This window comes from Mixophyes fleayi, chromosome 11 (assembly GCF_038048845.1).
Source record: "Mixophyes fleayi isolate aMixFle1 chromosome 11, aMixFle1.hap1, whole genome shotgun sequence".
NCBI lineage: Eukaryota > Metazoa > Chordata > Amphibia > Anura > Limnodynastidae > Mixophyes > Mixophyes fleayi.
This window is the reverse complement of record NC_134412.1, coordinates 37,990,465-38,013,035: the sequence shown is the minus strand read 5'-3', so window position 1 is coordinate 38,013,035 and position 22,571 is coordinate 37,990,465. Positions and strand designations below refer to the sequence as shown.

At 41.0% G+C, this 22,571-nt stretch overlaps 1 protein-coding gene across 1 annotated transcript in view; it reads left to right on the top strand.

Moving 5' to 3' along the window:
* The first annotated feature begins 4,586 nt into the window (after nt 1-4,586).
* LOC142106808 (myocardin-like) overlaps nt 4,587-22,571 on the top strand; it is a 41,124-nt gene continuing 23,139 nt past the window's right edge. The window contains exon 1 of the mRNA XM_075189826.1: nt 4,587-5,229. Within this exon, the coding sequence (XP_075045927.1) occupies nt 5,175-5,229 (55 nt within the window). The 5' untranslated portion in view covers nt 4,587-5,174. The remainder of the gene's footprint in view (nt 5,230-22,571) is intronic.

Sequence of the window (22,571 nt, the reverse complement as noted above, 5' to 3'; positions counted from 1 at the left end):
CTGCTGAAAACTATGCAATTATTACATGCAGATTTATTTTTCATGATAATTTGGTAAGTGTATGGCACTGTTTCATTGATGTCAATGGTGATGTATAATTTAACAAGACAATCATTATGGCAGCTACCACCAAGGCCACCAATGAATCTCTGGCCCAGAGGCAAGCGATTTTTGGGCTCCCCGGGTTGCATGCACAGCCTAGACAAAAGCAAAAGCTCCACAGCCTAGAGTATGTGTGACTGCATGGACTCCCACTTAGGCTGGCTAAAGTCAGTGCTATGTGTACAGCCTAGGAAGGGTGTGACCACATGGACCAATAGGAAGCTATTGGTCTGCACAGTCACTTTTCATTACCCACATTCCAACACAGATGGGTCAGTGAATTGGCTAATGACTCCATAATCAGCATTAACTTTATAATCCAAATGTAACTTTTTAGAAACTCTCCTCAATGAGCGGAAAGATTAAAGTTCCTTTGTCATTCTCGTGGCACATTGTTTAAACAGCGCTGGAGCTTTTGTGAAACACAATAGGGATTAATTTTACTGAATTGTCCTAAGGCTCAGTAAGCATGATTTTCAATGGGAACTTTGTTTTTACATAGTGCCTTATGCGCTATGTAAAGCCCAAGTGGGACTCCACAATGCATGGGCCGACCACTGTACATGCTCATTATGGGGTCCCCTCTTACCGCTGGACCCCAATTCAGTTGCATTGGCTGCCATGGTGGTAGTTACACCCTGTCAATAAGACTATGTAGACACTGGTGTTAAAATTCTGCAATTAAAATGTATTTCTACAACAGGTTAATCTCATGTAAATAAATCATACTTGGCTGTGTCTTGACGGCGTGGTCATGCTAATCGCTTCACTAGGCTCCGCCCCCTGCTATACAATACCGATTTCTGCCTATTAAGGAATGGGGGCGGGGCCAGGAGTATGTGATCAGCCACTTCACTAACGAAGCAGGCAGGGTTCAGGAGTTTGCCCTGCTCTACTGGGAGTCCTCTGGGAGCTCCGAAAAATTTGGGAGTCTCCCGGACATTCTGGGAGAAAAGGCAACTATGAAATAAAAATGATAATATAAATCATTGCACTAAATGAGATAGTCCATACTATGCTAGTATTAGATCTGCATCCAATATCCACTATTAATGCAGCTGGTTTTAGACAGTTACTTGAGGTCTTCTGTCCCCGTAACCAAATTCCAACATGACACCATTTCACTAGAAAAGCTATTCCTCACCTCTACCAGAAGGTTCGTAAAAATGTAATTATTGGGCTACAAAATGCCATACTACCCACTGTACACTTAACCACAAGTGGAACTGGGCAAACTAAAGATTATATGATTGTGACAGCCCACTGGGTGGGTGATTTGCATTCACCAGCAGGGACAGCAGCAGCATGTACCCAAGAACGTCACATTTTTCAGAGACAGGCTACCCTGTGTATCATCTGCTTCACTAAGAGGCATTTTATTATTATTATTATTATTATTATTATTATTATTATTATTATTATCATTATTATTATTATCGTAGATTTGTAAGGCACCACAGTGCTCCACGGTGCCGTACAGTAGGGAAGACAATGACATACATAAAACAAGAACAGACAGGGCAGGAAAAATGAATAAAGACATGAAAACAAAGGGTATGGAGAACCCTGCTCATTAGAGAGCTTACATTCTATAGGGAACAGGGCACAGCTGGAACATGAGGAGCGGGTGGGGCTCAGAGTGGAGATTGGGATAGTTGTGAGGGTACATTAGTGTGAATAGTGTTATCGAGGATAAGGTCACCTCTAAAAAAGAGATGGGTTTTCAAAGAGCATCGAAAGATTTGAAGGCTGTGGAAAAGTCTGATTGAGCGTGGTAGGGAATTCCATAAGTGGGGAGCAGCACGGGAGAAGTCGGAGTGAGAGGTGGTTATCAGATGAGACAAGGCGCAGGTCAGAGGTAATACAGCTGACAACCTGTTTGAAAAACTAAGGGATGTCATTGCAACATGGCTTATCCTGCTTGGACTCTCCTGAGGATATGTGATTTCTGATAACTCCACCAATATTGTTAGAGCATTACAGTGCGGTGAATTCCATCACGTTCCCTGTTTTGCAAACACAATCAACTTGGTGGTACAGAACTTTTAAAAAAAATGACAATGACATGCAGGAGATGCTGTCTGTGTCCCAAAATATTTAGGGTCATTTTCAGGATTCTGCAAAAGCATGTAGGAGAATGCAGCAGCTGCAAGAAGAATAGACTTTAGGGGGAATGTACTTTAGTCCAGCGCAGTGGAGAATACTTTCCATGTTGTGCAAGGTGCTGAAACCACTCAAAGTTGTCACCTGTGAAGAGAGTGCACTGTTAGCTTGGGTCAAGTGATTCCCCTAATTAGACTTTTTGAAAAGCAGCTAGAGAAATTGAAGGAGGAAATGAAACAAAGCAATTCCGCTAATTAAGTTGTTACTTTATTCGCTTCGCCATGATCCAAGAGTTATCAACATCTGGAAATCGGATCATTACATTTTGGCAACTGTGCTTGATCCTAGGTTTAAGAGCTATGTATTTTCTTTCTTTCCAACTGACCCACATCTCAAGAGATGCAACGAGCTCCTGGTCAGCAAGCTGACAGCTCAAGTGGTAAATGACACAATGACGTCTCCTCCTTTAGTTTCTCTGGAAATTGCTTCTAGGAAAAAACTTTGCTTTCCCAAAACACCCAGTGGTGATACAAATGAGTCATTTTGACATTTGGTCTGGTCTAAAAGAATTGCCCGTAAAATGAATGACAAATTCCATGAGGAAATTACATCAAAGTACACAGACTTGTGTGATGGTGGATTCCAGTAGGGGATGAATTAGTATTGTTTGTGGATGATATATACACTGATGAGAGTGAATATGATGACAGTGTAGATTGCAGGTGCTGAGAACCAGCTGAGAGAAGGGAGCTAGCTGATGTTGGTATGCTTGGTAATATTTTGGGTAGAATGGCATGCTGGCAATTTTATGTTTTTCTACAGTAAACTCTCACCTTTTTTAGAGAGGTGTTTTTTTCTTTACAAAGGTACAAGCTTTTAATTTACATTTTTGTTTCCCTGACTTAAAACCACTATGCACTTGAACATAGACTTTAGCACATGAGGTAGAGGGACTAGTATCATCATGACTGAGACTGGACAGTGACATGAACAATGCCACCCCTCCTGTTTCTGTATGAGCTATGGCACAGTAAAATGTCACTGGAGACTTTTAAGAACACTAACAGCCCTATTATTACAATTTATGTTTCAGCACTGAACCCTGCAACCGCTCCTGTTTCTGAGTGAGCTATGGTACAGTAAAATGTAACTGCAGATTTAGAGGACCAATCCTGCTAGACCTATTATTTTATTTCAGCAATGACAATTAGCAATGGAGCAATGGAGCTCTCCTCTTTGTATGTTACCTATATAACACAGTACAATGTGACTGCAGATTTAGAAGACCAAGCCTGCCAGACCTATTATTTCAATTTCAGCAATGATAATTAGCAATGGAGCTCTCCTGAATGTCACTGGAGACATTGAAGAACACTGCTACCCCTCCTCTTTATTTTCTACCTATGACGTTGCCCAACTGCACTAGAGACTGCCAAGAACTGTGCTACCCCTCCTGTGTCTCTCTGTGAAATGGCGCTGGATCGCCATGGAGGGTGGTACTTATAGTATCCAAAACTCGCAAGATCCTAGTTCGGATCGGTATTCGGATCTGCTATGTTCGGGTGTGTTTGGTTCTCGGTGAACTGAGCCTGAGCATCACTAGTTTTACATGCATTTAACATGCACTGCAGTGTGTTTTTTTGAACGCTTATAGTTCCAAACCAGTGTATCTGATGCGCACTTGAAAACTTATATTCATCTCAATGGGAACGCATTGTAAGTGCAATAAGACACAGTCACAAAGCTTTTAAATATGCATTTCCACAGGTGCTCACCCTGAAGAAGATCACTAGATATTTCTGTTTTGCAAGTTTAAAAACACAGATTTCATTATCATTATCATCATCATTTATTTATATAGCGCCAACATATTCCGTAGCGCTTTACAATTGGGGACAAGCACAGTAAACTAATAAACAAACTGGGTAAAACAGACAAAGAGGTGAGAAGGCCCTGCTCGCAAGCTTGCAATCATTACAAGCATTTATTTATATAGCGCCAGCAGATATCGTAGCGCTTTAGAATTGGGAGCAAACAGTAATAAAACAATACTGGGCAAGGGCCCTGCTTGCAAGCTTACAATCCAAGGTAAATGCAGACTAAATGTAAATTAAACAGGTACAGTGACACTATGTGGTTTATATTTGTTTTTACTTGCATGTTAACATGCAATAAAAATGAATTGCAAACACCAGTGTGTAAGTAGCTGTAATTGGTAGGGGCTATAAGGTATGTGGACCTATGAGGATTGTATGAAAGAAGAAGAGAGCCCTGCTGATGCAGCATTGCCTGCCTGCTCTAGAATTGTGGGGTGTCAAATGTCAAAGCAGATGGCATTTTATCACACATGGAATGGACAGTCAGGCAGAGGGGGCGGGCAGGGGGCCTGGGAGTACAGAGAGAGTTTGTGTGTGTCAAAGACAGTGAGTAGGGGGATCTTTCAACTAATGACCACATCTAGTGAAGTTCCCTATGCCACTATAATTTGGAAATCTCTCTGGACTCACTCCCTTATTTCTTCTATACCTTTTGTTTCTTGTAGTCTTGCAACTGACAGGCCACAGCTTGCACTAGGAGTCTTTGGCAGAAACTATTACAAGAAAGACACAATCAAGATAAGTCAAACAAGAAAACACTTGAAGCCGTTCCTGTGTAAAGAAGAACTAAGAAAAAAAAAGCAAAACTCTTATAAAGAATCATATGAAAACAGGAGGATTTCCAAGGCCTGATTAAAACCCAATTATAAACCCAAAAATATTTTTATTTATTACAGACTTTTTTTTATTTATTGACAATATTAATATTTAAAATATATTTATTTTGCCTTTTTCCCTCAAACTTATTTATTCATTTTTATTTTTCACTGGATTTCTTTTCTTCAGTGCGCTTGTTGCTTAAACGGAGCCATTACGTCTGTCTCTATACCTTTTATTCAGTCCATTGGGACAACCAGAATTTCGCCACCAAAGATGACCTTGTTGGCTTCAGAGCGCTCGCTGCTCATCAGGAGTAAGTTCCGCTCAGGTAAGGTGTTCCTGGGAAAAACTGTTAACTGGATTATACGCAATATAACATAGAACAAATATACAATTGTATCACACACTGGTACACATATTAAGTGTTCTTAGACATCTGTAAAATGCACACTAACAATAATAAATATAAAGATATATATTCTTACCCAAATGTTTAGGCCAAGTTGATTAATGCAAAAATGTAAGACAATAATATTGTTCCAACCATAAAAAGGAAAAATGTATAATAATTTTTTGGGGTGAAATGTATTACGATGCAAAATTGTAATATTTAATTGTATCATACTTGTTTATGGCCCATGTGCATTATGCAGCAATGTAAATGTAGCTAATTTTTTTATGACTTGTGCTGACCAATATCATCTGTACTCCTGTAGCCCTTCTGTAAGAGTGACCAATGACATCTGTACTCCTGTAGCCCTTCTGTAAGAGTGACCAATGACATCTGTACTCCTGTAGCCCTTCTGTAAGAGTACTTAGCTCCACATACTGAAAAAAGTTGCAATGAGTAGATTAGACTTGTGTACATATAAACTCAGAGAAAATTGTATTCCCCAGATATAATATTTGCCTGTCACATTTATGTCTGCATCATCAAAGACTGATGGTTTATACTCTAACCATTAAGGTACAATGAAGAGGCCATAGTTATCTAGTATAAGCTTTACTACATTCAGCACCAATGGTCATGCTGTTCTCACAAACTACAAATGTGTTGTTTATGTCATGTGGACCTTTAATCTTCAAATATTACTCAAATTTTACTTGAAATGCCATCAGTGCTAAGGATGAGTGAGACTTATCCTCTACTCTAGGGATGAGTAGAGACTCATCCCTACAGAGCTATGGAAGAGTCCCACTTGTCATTAGCACTGATTGGGTTTAAAGTAGTGAAACCATATTTACCTGCCCTCCAATGGTATTCCCTATTGGTGAGGGCTAGCGAGTAGGAAGGGGATTGATGGCGTGATTGCACCAGTGCAAGATGATGTCACTGCAATACAGAAAAAAATCTGCAGTGTACAGATAGAGAGAGACCACTACATGGGCCTGACCCCCCCTTCCTAGCACCTACATTCTCAGGGCCACCCCTCTTTCAAACAATATGGCCCCTGAGAAGTTATTTTGTGGCGATCATATATGATTATCAGACAATTAAACCCTACGCTACAAAAATCATTAGAAAGTCCAGGGATAGGGTAGGATCTTCCCCATTCTGGCCTCAATAAACTTAGGGGTACCCTGAGAAGTTCCCTCTATCAAATGATGGGTAGTAGTTATTGTTTGATGATCACATGTGACAATATCACTCTACAGTACAGAAAACACTAAACAGACCAGGGATGGGGAGGGGTATTGTAATGCCCAGAACTTCCCCATCCTGGCGTTAGAACATATGGGGCCACCATAAAAAATGCCCAAATTCCCCCATCCTAGTTTTAAGGGCCACTGTTGCTTGAAAGACAGGGGGGTCCCCTCTTTCAAATAATGTGCCGCCCTAGTGTTTATTTTCTGGTGGTCACTAGACAGTAACACCCTGCACTATAGATAGTGTTAAGGAGCCCAGAGATGGGGGAGTTATAATGCCCATAACTCCCCCATCATGGTTTCAATAAATTTTAGGATACCCTCATTTTTCTAGTTGTCTACTTTTCTTAATGGTAAGCCTTGTTGGACTACCCATATTATTCCTACACATATAATGCATTTTATTCAAACTCAATTAGCAAAAAAAAAAGGGAAATTTCATTTCAGGTGCAGATTTTATTCTGCTTTTTACTGTTGTGGAAAGGTGGAATGATGCCAAAGCAAGAACCACAAAGTATTTACTGGTGGTGTTTGGAAAACAAATACACACATTCGTCTTTAGTTTACTTTCTTGCAGTTTCAATGAAAAAAAACAGCACTATTTTGTCTATTTTAGATATATATTTTTTGGTATAAGCAAACTTATTGTATTTTCTGAAAATGCAAAGTCTTCAGGAAACAAAAATAAGGTATAATTTGTGTAGGTATTGCATAACATATTTACTGATATTGATGCTGGAATGTGACCAGCCCAAAAAATATGGCAAAATAGACTCAGCACAGGGGTGAGAAAAGCCTTATCATTGAAGTGGTTAAATGAAATGGCCACAAAAATACCTAAAATGTGTTTGACATCTTCTGTAATTCATACTTGCCAACATAGACAAATTGTTTCCCGGGAGGTCTGAAGGGCAGGTGGGTGTGTGGGGGTGGGGCATGAAGAATCAAATTATTAGCCCCGCCCCCAAACGGTCATCCCTATTTTGGACCAATAAAAACAGGGGCACGATAATGCGTGCACTGCTTTGCTAAGCCCTGCCCCCTCCATTTAATTTACAGAGGTGGCCGGGATTCGGGAGAATTGTCTGCTATCCCAGGAGTCCGGGAGGACTCCCAGAAATTTGGACATTCCAGGAGAGTAGACAACTATGCTGTAATTTCATGCAGCAATTGAGCAGAACTATTGGCAGACAAATACACAGATAACAATAGGTATTTCTTGTCTCCACAAAATCCACCTAAAAATGCCATTATTTTTGGTGTTGGTTTTTCTTATTATTTGGCTTAGGTCATCACAAATATACATTTCTGCCCTCTTTTCTCCATTGTTTTAATTGGACCCATATAAACTACAACTAGCAGTGGGTTTTTTGACTCTGTGAGCCACCTATATAAAGTCTCACGATGCTTACATATGTGTTCACATATAAAATAGTGAAAACAACATGTGTATGGAAACTTAGCTAAATTAGTAATATTCAAAATATTACTTGCAAATCCAAACACCGGCAATGAGTTAAAGTACTACATATACACATTGCTTAAATAAACTTGTTTGTACCAAACAAATCAAGTTTAAGTAATAAAGTGTAATTAATAAGTGTAATTGTACATCTTTATCATTTCTTCTTAGTGCTCTTAGGCTGCTTTGGCTATTTTGCACAAAAGAAAATAAAAATATTTTTTGTTCCAATGAGTTTTGAACTTTACAGCTGATGTTTTCACAGTTCTTAAAATTTTCTGTTGGCTGCAAAGTTCAAAATCTTGCTGTGGTCAGTGGCTGTATGGGAAATCATATGCCCATTCTCTGGAGCCTCTGCTGCTGTCATTATGAAGACCCCCATGGTGATTTCATAGGGGACATTACTCTCTGACGTTGCAGTGATACTGAGACATCAGCCAATCATATTTCACTGATGAGCTCCATAGCAAAATTTGCGAAATGACTGGGCCGAGGAATTCTCAGAAGAGTCCCCTGTTCTGCTGTTCAGATAGTATCAGGCCCGGCGCTCCCATTAGGCAAGGTTAGGCAGTTGCCTAGGGCGCCGGGCTCTGGAGGGCGCCTCAGAAATAAAATAACTTTAAAACTGTGCGGCGACCGCTGACCATACCTTTCACGGCCGCCGCACAGCGTTCAGATAAACCCACGGGGAGGGGGGGAGAGGCTATTGATCAACACCGCCGCCTCTCTGCTCCGTCTCCTCCCCTCCACTCACTGACTGTCGGGCGTGACATCATCATCACGGCCCGGCAGTGAGTGGAGGGGAGGAGACGGAGCAGAGAGGAGCAGCTTTATGGAGGCAAGGTAAGGAAAGACGTGGGGAGGAGGGAGGAGGGCGCCGATTTTGACAGTGTGCCGGGTGCTGATTTTTAAAGTGTGCCTGCGGCGGGGGGGGGCGCCGATTTTGACAAAGTGCCTAGGGCGCCAAGGACCCTAGCACCGGCCCTGGATAGTATAGTGCTATAATATTCAGTTTTACTTACAATAACAGATCATTCATTTTCAAGATGTTAAAGAGCACCATCAGAAAGCTTTGTGAAATCAAATGAATTGAAAATACAAACATATTTATTTTAACAGCAAAATCTGTTAGTAATTTGACTCACACATTGAGCTCAACACATTTTCTTTCTGTGCTGTTAGGTATGTGGGCAGTGCTAAAATGTTTTTAATTCCTTAAGCTTAGTGTGTAATTGGCTATGGATAGACTGTTTCAAACCATGACATTCACTTGAGCACAGACAGGTGTTAGTGGGGTACTTAGACTAGCACGACTGTGTTTTCTTAAGACAGTGACATTATCAGAGAGTTTACAGTACATGGATATCCTTACAGTGTCTCATGATATGTGAAGGACATAAAGGGTTATATAATGATTACATGCCATATTACATAAAGTGATTTTAATAGATAGATAGATAGATAGAAATCAGCTTGAACATATGAATACATGGCTAAAAACCAAAGTAGGAAGCAAGACTGGTACTGTATTATGTTGTGTGCACTACAAAAAAACAGTGTCCTCCACGTTGATGCTAGAGAAAAAAGTAATACAATGAGTAGATAAGATACCGTAATGTATTTGGTAAAGATTGCAGTTGGACCAGTACAAGTTATTTGAAGGCAAGCAAACCATTTAGGGGCCCTATTTATCATATAGAGAATTTCCCAGCACTTCAATTTACCATTACATTTCCCTGGGGCAGCTGAGTGATTCTCAGCTCCCCAGTGATACTGGCTGACAGTAAGAGTAGTCTAACCACTTTGTCAACCAGTTCTGGGTCCATCTGCACAAAATCCAATGTAAAGAAAGGTTCTTGTAACATATAAAATAAAAGGTTTTTTTACATGATGTTCTCAAGTTGGACGTAAGTGAGGGGTGAGTTTGTTTTCAATTGGACATATCTGCTATTCATTCAGACATAGATGCATACTGAACTCTGAATTCAGCATACACACCCATACACTTGCGTGCAACTTTTTGAAATGCTTTCAAATTGCTTTCCTTCAATTTTTAATCAGGCCCATGAATGGTAATTTGGAAATGCAGTTGGTAAATTAAAGAAATTGCTAAACTTAACAAATAAATGTTGCCTATACTAAGGGGAGGCAGAATTTTTTTGGGCTGAACCAATATATTTTTTAGCATGCCGCCTGTCATTTCTCTAATACCGCTTTCATACTGCCGCCCCGGCAATATCCCGGGTTTTTCAAGCCGGGTTTTTGCCGGGGCTCGGAGCGTCCCAGCTCAGAAACACCATTCATACTGCACCTCGGACCCGGGAATTTCCCGGGTTGACCCCATTCATACTGCACAAGTCTGTGCCCTGGCAATTTGTGGGAGTCATCACCAGAGCAGTTTTCATTGGCTGAAAAATGGGGATGTCATTGAAAGGTGACTGTTTTTTTTTTCTTCCACGGGCTCCCACCGATGACATCATCCTCCAGAGACAGGTAGACAGCCAATCAGCTTGTTTTCTGTGCAACCCGGGTTGAAAAACCCGGGTTGCACCATTCATAGTGCAGGCAACCCTGGTCCGACCCGGGAATTACCCCTCGATAAATCCCGGGTTGAAGACCCGGGTTTTTAGACCCGGAATTTTTGACTTGTACCATTCATACTGCACCAAGACCCGGGTCGTTTGAGCTCGCCCCGTCAAAAACCCGGGATTTTGGTGCAGTATGAATGGGGTATTAGAATCATTGTCTCGTATAGCAAAGGTCATAACTCATGATGCTGGTGATGAAGTACCTCAGTGATGTCACTGACCTCAAGTGAATTCACGGGGTACATTCTTATGCATATTGGATCATTTTGGCTGCCTCCGTCTCTAACCAACAGGTGTTATTTATTTTTATTTTTTTAAGAAAGAAGGTTCCACATGTCAATCCTGCAGAAGTTGGCCCCGTGAAGTGATATTTACAGTATATTAATGCTCAAGAATAAACTAGATATGACTGGGGCCTTTAAATTTCCACTGACAGCTGTGCAGCATTCTCCACAACAGGTGCTTGCCATGCATTTATTTTTCCACAGATCATTGTTAAAAAATAACACACTTGTTAAACACTGTAGTGTGAAAAACAAATAAGCCCAGGAAGAGTCAATCTTGTTTCAGTTAGTTGCAAGTGTTGTTGCGTCATTGAATATTTTGTTTATATCTGTAATCATGTCATTTTTAAGATTAACTACTTTATTAACCTCTCAAGAAATCTGCATGTCCCTTGTCATATACATATTTGTATATTTATCTTTATTATTATTATTAGTAGTAGTAGTTGTAGTAGTAGTAGAAGTAGTATTGTCAATAAGTGGGTAAAAACAGCATAAATAAAACTGGCTACATAAATGCAGGCTTGAAAATAAAGGTCAGGGAGGGCCCTAGTTTCAAGAGAGCTTACAATCTCATACTTTCTTTGTTAATAGATTAGGGTAGTTAATTCCATAACTCTTGTGTCACAGTTTATGTTTGGGCTTCTATGTGTCTTGGTTTGCCCTTGGACCATTTTATTATTATTATTGTTCTTGATTTGTAAATCACTACAGTGCTCTGTAGTGCAGCGTAGATAATATAAATGCAGACATGAAAACAAAGGGTGGTAAGGGCAATGCTTGTCAGAAAGCTTACAATCTAATGGCAAAAGGGCAGAGCTGGGTGTGACTCAGACAGAAGAGCATAGCGGAGTGTTGGCCACCAGAGCAGAGTAATTATTGACATACTTGCCAACTTTTCTTTCTGTTTCCCTCTGGAAGATCCCGAAGGGGAGGTGAGCGATGAGGATAGAGGGGGGTGGGGGGTGGTGAATTGCGTCATTTTGGGTCAAAGTGACATGATTAACTGTAAATCGCATCATGGAGTCTCACATCCTGCCCCCATAGTGAAGGGGAGAATTGCCTGCTCTTCCGGGAGTGCTTGAGACCTTCCCAAAATTCGGGAGTCTCCCGGACTTCTGGGAGAGTGGGCAAGTTGATTGTTGAGGATCAGATATTGGAGTGTTGCAGCCCCTTCAAATGTTACTATAGGGCCCTGATATTGCTAGTTACACCCCTGTGTATATCATAATCAGGCGCGGGCTGGGAGAGGGAAGCCCGGGGGGCACACACGCAGCCGCATCACATGACACGGGATGCGGCCGCGTCATTGATGACGCGGTCGCATCGCCTGTCATGTGATGCGGAAACATCTCATGTCATCAGATGCGGCCGCTGGTGAAAATGGGGTATATTGCATCCGGGGGGTGGCCGGCCGGCCGACCCCCCGGCCCTAATAGCGGTCTGACTGAGCGGCCCGGGGGGGCGCTGCCCCCCTGCCCCCCGGGCCAGTCCGCCCCTAATATATTATGTTTACATGTGAAGATTACAAAGGTGATTTTGGTTTGACAAAATTTACAGATCACAACCTCTAAAAAATTGTGTTTTGTCCACAAGTACATCTCTGTGTTAATGTAGTGTATATATATATATGAAAATAAAGGTTTATACTACATGTGATACATAAGCATTGTTTTTAAAATTTAAATCCCTTTTGATCTGTGAGATTATGATGTCCAGATGTATTTAAATTCCCAGACTTTGTCACCATTACTGTCTGACTGTTTGGAAATTTAATACAAATTCCAAAATTTAACTGCTGTTGTTTGTGGGTATAAAATCAAATGACTTTAAACTCACCAACTGGTGCTAAATATTTGGATACCCTTTAAAGCAAATGTTCACTGTAATCCTAATGGGTTGAAACTGGAAGCATGGAAGTTTATGTGTACGGGATGACTTGTGCAGTTATATTATGGAATCTGAATGATTACTGACAGAAAGGAATGTAGGACTTTATTTTGGTAAGTGAGCAAAGTTCTTTCTGGGTCACCAGTGTCTGCTTTGCATTTGTAGAGGCAGGTTGGCAAGGAGGGCAAAGGGTATTTTCTTTCTAGGTCGGCCCTCTAAACATTGTTGTGAGATGCACCTCTCAACATTGCCAGGTGCCGGATTCGGATGGCAATGGTTGTGACTGGATGGTGGTAACTGTCAGTAGGTGATTGAACATTGCTAGGGTGCTGCTGTAGGCTTCCCACAGTATACGATATGAACTAGCCACAAGCTATCAGTAACTTGTGGGAATAGCAACGCCCCAGCAGCTTTCAATCACATGCATCACATTAAATGTTGTGAGGTAATCTCTGTCAGATTCCTATTGGCTATCTAAGGTATGGCAACAGCAATAGAAGTAAGTCTAGCTGGAGCATGGTAGGAGGCAGGGACAACAAAAATGCAGTAAATACTACTGGGCTGAACTGGAGAGTACAGATTTTTTCACCTCTCTGCACATTTAGGCGCACGTCTATATCACAGAGGTGTCTACCAAGACTAGAGAGTAAGCTATGGCTTCATGAAGGCTAAGCCATTTTGACTTGCACATCCTGTGTGTCTCATAAACAAGGTCAAAGCGTGGACCTTTCCAGCTCCCCACTACATATAAGCCAGACTGTCGTACGTACCAAAGGGCAATCTGCATAAATGACAATGATCATGGTTAAAACTATTTTTAACCAGCATTGTTCTTTGTATCTCTGTTTGCAAAGTACCATATGGTAACATGCTACATACAAAAACATTATGTACTGTAAATAAATATGGCCATGTGTAGGAGTAATGTTTTTCAAAGTTATTGCTTTTCTACACTTTCCATAATACTTTGGCCACTAGGAGCAATATTGCTTTGCAATCTATGCATGATTTTTCAAATTTTTCATATAAGCTACACAGGCCATACAGCAGCTCCTAAAGCAGTGATGGGCAACTGGATACACTTCGGGGCCATACTGGTGTGGCCCTCTAACCTTCACCTGGGCTAAAGGTACTGTGAAGGCCCCTGCCCTGTGAGCCCTCCCCCCCTGAGCACTTAACTCCTTCCGTCCTTCCATCACTTCCCGTAGTGCTTCCGCAGCAAGCAGTAATCTCCTTACTAAGGAGATCTCGTGAGAGCGAGATCTCCTAAGTAAGGAGATTACTACGCACCGTTGAAGCACTACAGTGACAGCAGGCAGCTAACAGCATAATATTTGCTGTTAGCTGCCTGTCATTCTCCTTGAACAGCTGACAGTTGGAGCTGGGGGTGGGGAGCCCCCGACCTGATGAATGCCGACGGGCCCCCTGATGCCCGAGGCCCCTGGGCTCTAGCCCAGTTAGACCTCGGGTTAATCCGGCCTTGGCTATAATAAACAAATCTGACAATAGAGTAAGAAGGAGCTAGGTGAGGCTCAGACGGCCACTTGTTGTCCATCACTGTCCTACGGCCATTAATGAGTGAAAATATGCAGAAAAATTGGTTTCTCTGTGATGATATATGCCCATATAGTTTACTGAACATATAAAGCAAAATAAAATTTACATTAACTCTATTTATAAAAGTGTATACTTTGTTTCAAAGGTATACTGATATCTATACATTTCTCACTGGTTTAAATGCATTTATAATCAGCACAGATTCTAAACTCTTGAGGACACAAATAATATAAAACTGTAAAAGTTATATAAACAAACATATATACATATTTTGTGACGACATACATATATATATTGTCTGTGACAAAATTAGTGCATTGCCACTTTGCAAATTGTGGTGTGGAGAAAGTGCCATGACCACCCCGGGGTTGTGCCCAGTACTTCCGAAGAACTTGGACACCCCCAAACTCCTATGTATTTGCAGTGTTTGCATGTATGCATATATATACATACATACATGGAACGGATTGGCCATAGACCTTACTGGGATAGTTCCTGGTAGGCCATGGTCTAATGGGGCCGCCAGATGCATTGTATATTTTTTTGTCCAATTTTTAAAAACTATATTTATTATTTTCTACCTGGTCAGGGCGGGAACCTGGCTAATATATACTCCAACACCCATATTTCAGGTCCGGTGCCAAAATAAACGGATTTGCCTGCATTCTGAACATATGGCCTAGCCCCCCGCCTAGCGGGATGTGCGACTTGGTTATCATTAGTGCATTGACAGCTTCTATTTACAAAACCCAGCATCTCTACCTGAGCGGACTGGCCACAGCTCCATATTGATTGTCACAGTTTGCTCTGCAGGCTCCTTGACCTGTAAGCTGTGGACTACTATTGTGCTCTTCCCACCTCCCATGACAGTGTTGGCTAACCTGTGACACTCCAGGTGTTGTGAAACTACAAGTCCTAGGAGAACCCACCTTTAATCTGATGCCAATATGTAGGGCCTTCAATGCGCGTGCCTTTCCAATTTCAGAACCTGACATCATGTCCAGCGGTAGCTGCATATCATTACTGGCTCATCTACAACACTCATCTACATAGAGTGTTCTGTTAGCATTGGGGTGGTACTTATATCTTTGTGGTCCCTGAACTGGTTATCCAGTTATGCTACTCATCTATGATTACCACCCTCCCCCAAGATTTAAGCAAATTCAGGACAGGTAGCTGTAACATCTATACCTGATTGACATTGCAGCTATTCTCGTATTATTCAGTATTCCCCAGCAGTGACCATGCAATGTCTAGCAGTGTGGCAGCAAATCAGAATGACACAGCAACATTCTGATTTGCTGCCACGCTGTTTCTGATTACATAGCGCTTGTCTCATGAGGTAATTTTTAGCTTGCGAGACCCCAATTCCCGCTCTGCAGGAAACTTTCTCCCTGATGGACAATCTGTCAGTGGCAATGGACCTGAGTAGGAGGGCATAATATGGGGGACATAAAAAGGTAGGAGCTGGGGTCATGATATTGGGGTGCATTAATACAGGGGACATGATATGAGGTAGAATGAATACAGGGGGGGCATGATATGAGGGAGAATTAATAAAGGGATGGCATTATATGAGTAGAATCAATATGAGCTAGAGCTGCGTGATAACCATGCCTACTTTGTGATGGCTCCGCCTACAGTTAATTTGGTCCTGCCTACATTAGGCCATTTACATATTTTTTCCAGGACCACTTTAAGTTCCCAATCTGCCCTTGCATATATACAGTACATGCAAACACTGCAGTCGGAAAAGGTTACCTCATACTGTTCAACTCACACGTTACACACTGTGTTATAATTATAGGCTTTAGTTGTAAGTTTAGCTCATGTGTTTTAAACTTAGCAATGTGGTGCAGTAACAGTGGGCTTAAATCAAGAATGCATTGAAATGACACAAAGTGTTTTACTGCTCCGTCCTCTCCCTTGATAAACAATCATTCTTTAAGTCACACATTTCTTCTCAGTCCTCTAATCCCCACCTCCCCACCGCCTCTTTGTCACTTTCAATTCTCTTCTCACCGCCCTCCTATCCTGCTTTTCCTCTCTGCTACTGACTTTGCCTCCTTTTTCTCTTCCAAAATTGAGAACATCAGAGTCAACATCTCCTCCTCCCTGTCATCTCCTGCCAATCTCTTCGCTCTATCTTCCTCTAATGACCAACTCTACTTCTCCTTCCGCCCTACTTCGGGTGAAGAATTCCACTGCCTTATTTTATCCTCCGCACTGTCTACCATGCACCTGGATCCCATCCCCTCTCACCTCATTCACTTCCTCTCCCCTCACCGCCTGGTCCTACGTAACACGCCTCTTCAACCTGTTACTCTCCACTCTCTCTAAACTACTCGAGTGGGTCATCTGCAGTCACCTCACCAGGGATCTCTCAGACAATTCCCTTCGCTCCAATCTGGTTCCGCCCCCTGCACTCCACCGAAACCCTCCCTGGCCAAAGTTACTAATGATCTCCTCTCGGCTATATCCAGAGGTCACTTCTCCCTGCTCATTCTCCTAGACCTTTCAGCGGGCTTCGACACCATGGACCATCCCCTCATGCTGCAGTCCCTTTTCTCTCTTGGCCTCTCTGGCTCTGTCCTAGCTTGGTTCACCTCTTATCTTGCAAACCGCTCCATGTCTGGCTCAGCCCCCCCCTCCTCCCTCCCTGTAGTAGTCCCTCAGGGCTCTGTTCTCTGCCCTCTAATTTATTCACTTTATACTACCTCCCTGGGTGCTCTCATCTCTTCCTTTGGTGTCCAGTATCACTTTTATGCCAATGACATTCAATTCTACATTTCTTCTCCTGACCTCCGCCCCCCTCATCTCTTGTGTTTCTGACTGCCTCTCCGCCATCTCCTCTTGGATGTCCTCAGGCTTTCTTAAAATTAACATTGCTAAAACAGAATTCATGGTCATCCATTCTTCTAGATTCTCATGCCCCCTTGATCTCTCTATCACCACTATCTCTTCTGTCCCCCAACTATGCTGCCTGGGTGTCACCCTTGACTCCTCACTCTCTTTTGCCCTCCATATTCAATCCCTTGCTCAATCCTGTCACTACCAACTATGTAACATCGCCTGCATCCGGTCTTGATCACTGTAACCTTCTACTAATGTCCTCCTCTCCTCTCCCCTCGCCCCCTTTCGTTCTATACTTAATGCGCCTGCAAAACTCATCTTTTTACACAGCTCTTCTTCTGTCTCCCCTCTATGTCTTGCCTTACACTGGCTCCCCTTATTGTTCTGTACCCTTTTACCCTGTATGGTCTACGGTTTTGTGTTGCGTAAATCTTGTGACACATTATAAATAAATGATAATAATAGTAATAATATTATTAAAAATAATAACAGAACAAGAGAATACAGAGTTATAAATGATTTCTTACAGGATTTGAGATTACATACAAATGGCCACCTCTTTATATTATACTCATACTTGCCAACTTTTCTGTTACCTCAGGCTGGTATACAGCAGGAGTATGGCACAAGCTGTAGCAAGAGCACAGGCTGGTACAATTCATGTCTGAGTATCAGTGTAGCATATAGGATGTGTGTGGTGCATACTGTTATATGGGCTCTGCTGTGTATAAAATGCTGGTCATTTTTTCGGCACAATATATACTAATTGATGAAGTCATATGCTCATTGTTAGGCAAATATGCTGTATAATACATAAATTGATATTAATTTGTTAAAAAAAAGTTTCACCCACTATTACATAGCTGCAGCCACCTAACAGGATAACATTTCTTCTTACATCAATAATAGTTCTTAAAACTATACACTGACACCACACTTATTAATAAATTAGTCCAGGTTTCTTGTACAGTGATGCTCAGTAACATTGTATTATTCATTTTAACTTATTTGATTTGGAAAAAAAAATGGTCCCTAATCATGAGATCACTGGAATTCTTGTCTCCATTCCTTAAATGAATACTGACTTGAGCTGTGATATTACCATTATCAACAACTAACTGTAATATAATTGATTATTATTATTATAATAGATGTTATGCTTATTAAGTGATGGCATCTTACGCAGTATAAAAGTATATAAACATTACTTATTCAAATATATTACTTCTAATAATGTTAGATGTTAGATTTAATCTATTGCAGTTTACGTTAATGAAAGGGATCATAATACATAAATTATTTAGATCGAGACATCTAAAATAATAGACATGCAAAATCTCAGCAGCCTATCATCTTGCTTGTGAAATGATTTTCTCTTGACATAAATGTGACAGGGAACAACACTCATTCATCTTTGATAGGCAGTGTACCTCTGTCTACAGCAATTTATAGCGCTTAAAGCGAGGAGCTAATTTATGAGTTGCAGATGTACAGTATTCATTTGCAAGGCAGCTAATCCCACGTTAAGCCTGACACATGAAATACAGTACTAGGTAGGGGCAGTAAAACATGTTATTCTGCTGGATTGCTGAGTTTAGTATATCCTGACATGCAGTCATTCTGTAACACTGCTCATTTAGTTAAGCATTTAAAGCATACTATGTTATCCTAACAACCATGTCCTGTGGGGGTACCTCACATGGGGGCATATTTAAGAAAGCACGATAGTGCTCTTACCGTGAAATTAAGGTCCTTCTGTGTTCTCCGCATATTTATGAAAGGTGCATCGCAGCAGATATCGTGGATATCTGCTGCTTTGCCTCCTCTTCGTTTTTGGGAGCAGTCACCATTCAACAGTATGGTGACTGCTCCAAGTTCCGAAAAAACTTTTTTTTCGGAAACTTGTCTTGATAATGTACGTCAGCTGAAGCTTATCATAATTGTCAGATTTCAGTGCTGTCAGCTCTGCTCCGAAGAGCAGAGCTGGACAGCGCATGTGTGGAGGGATCACATGATCCCTCCCTGTCACTCACCGCTCTCTCTGCAACTATAGTTGCAGAGACAGAGAGGGGATGCTTTTTTGCGCATGTGCAGTTTTTCAAACATGCGCAGTTCCAGAGTAAAGAAAAATGAAGAACACCTGGAGGAGATCCTTGGACACCGCGTTCCAAAGAGGGGGGTAAGTGTGATTTTTTTTTTTTATCACAGAAACAGCAGTTTATCGGAACTGCTGTTTCTGTGATCCGTTTTTAATAAATTTGAGAAATAGTTCAATCCTTATCCATGCGATAAGGATTGATAACTATTTTTCATTTTTGCCGATGATTGATAAATGTGCCCCATGGTATCTACATAATTGATTATGGTACAGATTACATTTGTTTGTGAAATAAAACACATAAGTTGTCACATAATCAATATTGGTTTTAGTACAGCAATAACATGACAAAACATTGATTTTGTATCAAAAACACTGCAAAAATATGTTATGTTTAATAACATAATTATTGAAATCATGCAATGCTATGAAGATATTTATTTATTATCATTTATTTATATAGTGCCACCATATTATTAAGCACTTTACAGAGAATATTTAATTATTCCCATCAGTCACTGACCCATTGGAGCTTACAGTTTGATGGGACTATTTATCAAAGGGCAAAAAGCTCTATTTTAGTTTGGCTGAACATGCACAAGCAGGCTAGCCAACTCTGTACATATCCTCAGAGATTAGCCAAGCAAACCAGAAAAGTAACCCTCACTGCTCTGTTCCAGGCTAGTATTGACAGGGCAGCTGAACATCGCTCTGGTGTCCCGTTGATATTTTCTTGGTAAATTTTGGAGATTAGTTAATTTTTATTACCATTATAAAAGACAAGCCTTATTGTTGCCAAAGGGGGACCTATTGATAAATAGGCCCCTGTAATCTTTTCCACATACACCCACACTAGAGTCCATTTTGTTACCAGCCAGTTAACCTACCAGTCTGATTTTTTGGCTGTGGAAGGGAACACGTGCACATCTGGGGAGAGCATCCAAACTCCGCACAAATAGTTTCCAATTTGGGATCGAACACATGTCCCAAGTGCTGTGAGGCAGCAATGTCGACCACTTACCACCATTCTTTAAGTTGTCTAATTTAGGTACAAATAAAGAGGTGGAGCACTACATCGCTGGGCCCCATAGAAAGTCTGAAGGGAGATGAGATGATGTAGTCCATTCTCACTGTTTCAGCTTCACTGCACTTGTGCTGACTTGATAGTGGGAGCAGGATGGTATGGCACTACCACTAGGCAGTTGCCTGGGGCACCATTGTAGGAGCCTAGAAAACTAACATAATGTAATTCATTCAATGTCATGGTAGGGTAGCAGCTAACAGTTTCTTACATGTGAAGCGAAAAGGCGGGGTGGATGGAGCGAGAGGGAGTGACAGCGCCCAAGGGGTTTCATCTTGGGTGGCCAAAATTCACGCACTGGTCCTGGCTGCAGGCAGTGGCTTGAGCCCCTGCTCTTTTCCGGGCCTCTTAGTCTATACAACCCCTGCATTGGCAGGAATGAGTTCCGCCACTTTTCAAGATACTGTGCAAGATACTGAATATCTAACCATCATGTTACCAGCATAAAACTGTAATGATCCTGGCATTAGAAACATGTAGTTCCCTTGAAGCTTATGAACTAGAAATTAAATACAGTACAAGAAGGATGATGAGCCAAAATCTTTTTCAATGACTATGTTATTGCTATTAGGCTTGATTGCACTTTGTGAATGATCAATAAATCAATCATTCCTGTACTTACCTGTAGCGTTAGATGTATGTAGAAGGCAACAAAGGTTCTGGAACGACAGTATGATTGTAAATGTAATTTGTGTTTAATATTTATAAGCAATACATTATTATTATTTATTCTGCTACCATCAACAACACTTTCTCAATCTCTTTTATATAATAATAGTAATAAGCAAATTCCATTAAAGCTCAATACCACTAAACAAAAAGTCAGTTGTCAGCACTTATCCTTAACACTGCATATCTATGTGTATTTAGCAAAATGAAAACATGAGGCATTAGTTCAGATTTTGATCAAAACATATAAGCCTGCATCCCAACGTCAAGGGTACCTCATTATATGCAGGTCCTACACAGACCAATATGCTTTAAGCACCATTATCATGCAGTTAAAATTAGATGCACTCACCTCCCAGGTTTCAGGGTTTACATCTAGCAAGGGCTTAATGGAAAGCTGCTATGACTAAGATTTTGAAACAAAACCAGGAAAAAAACACAAGCTGGCGCTCGGTATATCCCAAATTATATAAGGTACCAGCTGCATGGCAATATAAATGGCTCAATACCACTAATGCTTTAACTTTCTTATTCAATAAATAAGATGAGATGTGATATATGTTCTGACATTGAAATTCTCTAAGGAGAGGTAGGGAAGGAAATGTAAATCATTAAAAATGTTTATACATAGCGCAAAAACATTGATCTGTGTCTCAGACCTGCTTTTAGCAATGTTGTTTATATGCATTGTTCACACTGTATTGAAGACATGCAAAATTGCCACGCGTTTCACACACTTTAACGGTTAATATTGAAATAGTTACCAATATAAAAGTGTCAAAACATTACTCGATCAAAATATAACTTATAATAACGCCTAATGTTAGATATAATCTACTGACATTTCTGAATTGACATACAAATAAGTACAATGAAGTTATAATGGTAAAATATAAATTTCCACTGCCCCATGGGGGCCAGCAATCCCAGCTCTCACCTTCCTCACAACCTCACTCTCCCTGGATGTCTGGTGATGTCATCTCTGGAAGGACAAGTGCAACTTGGGCTTGTCAATCAACCTCTGGCACCTGTGCCATTAGCTCTGTATAAATCCTGACTTGGCTGCAACCAAACACTGCAATATTACCTCACTGTAGTTTTTTTTAAGTAGCCCTTTTTTCCTCTCTGCAGTGCTCGGATTAGTCAGGATTCCCCTTACATACCAGGACAGATTTAAGGTTGATAATATAAAAAATACCTCAGTCAAGTGTTAGGCCACTGGAATTAGTTAGACAGCAGTTAGATTCTGTCTGTTAAAGTACCAGTGAACTATAAGAAATCTGGAATAAATTCCCTTTCTAAGCTCAACAGCAATCACAACAAACATTCATACAACAAAGCAAGCATGCACTAGTTGCACATAACATTAAAGGTATATGTACGTCTAGAGAAATGCATTTACATATGTATTTTTTACTTTTTGCATACATCACAGTGGTTTTTATTGGGATTGCCCCCACATCCAGTGTTGGGTTGAGGAGTAGAAAGAAGAGTAAGTTGCATTGGTCACTTCAGGTTTTGAGGTTGTGGTTCCTGCTTTA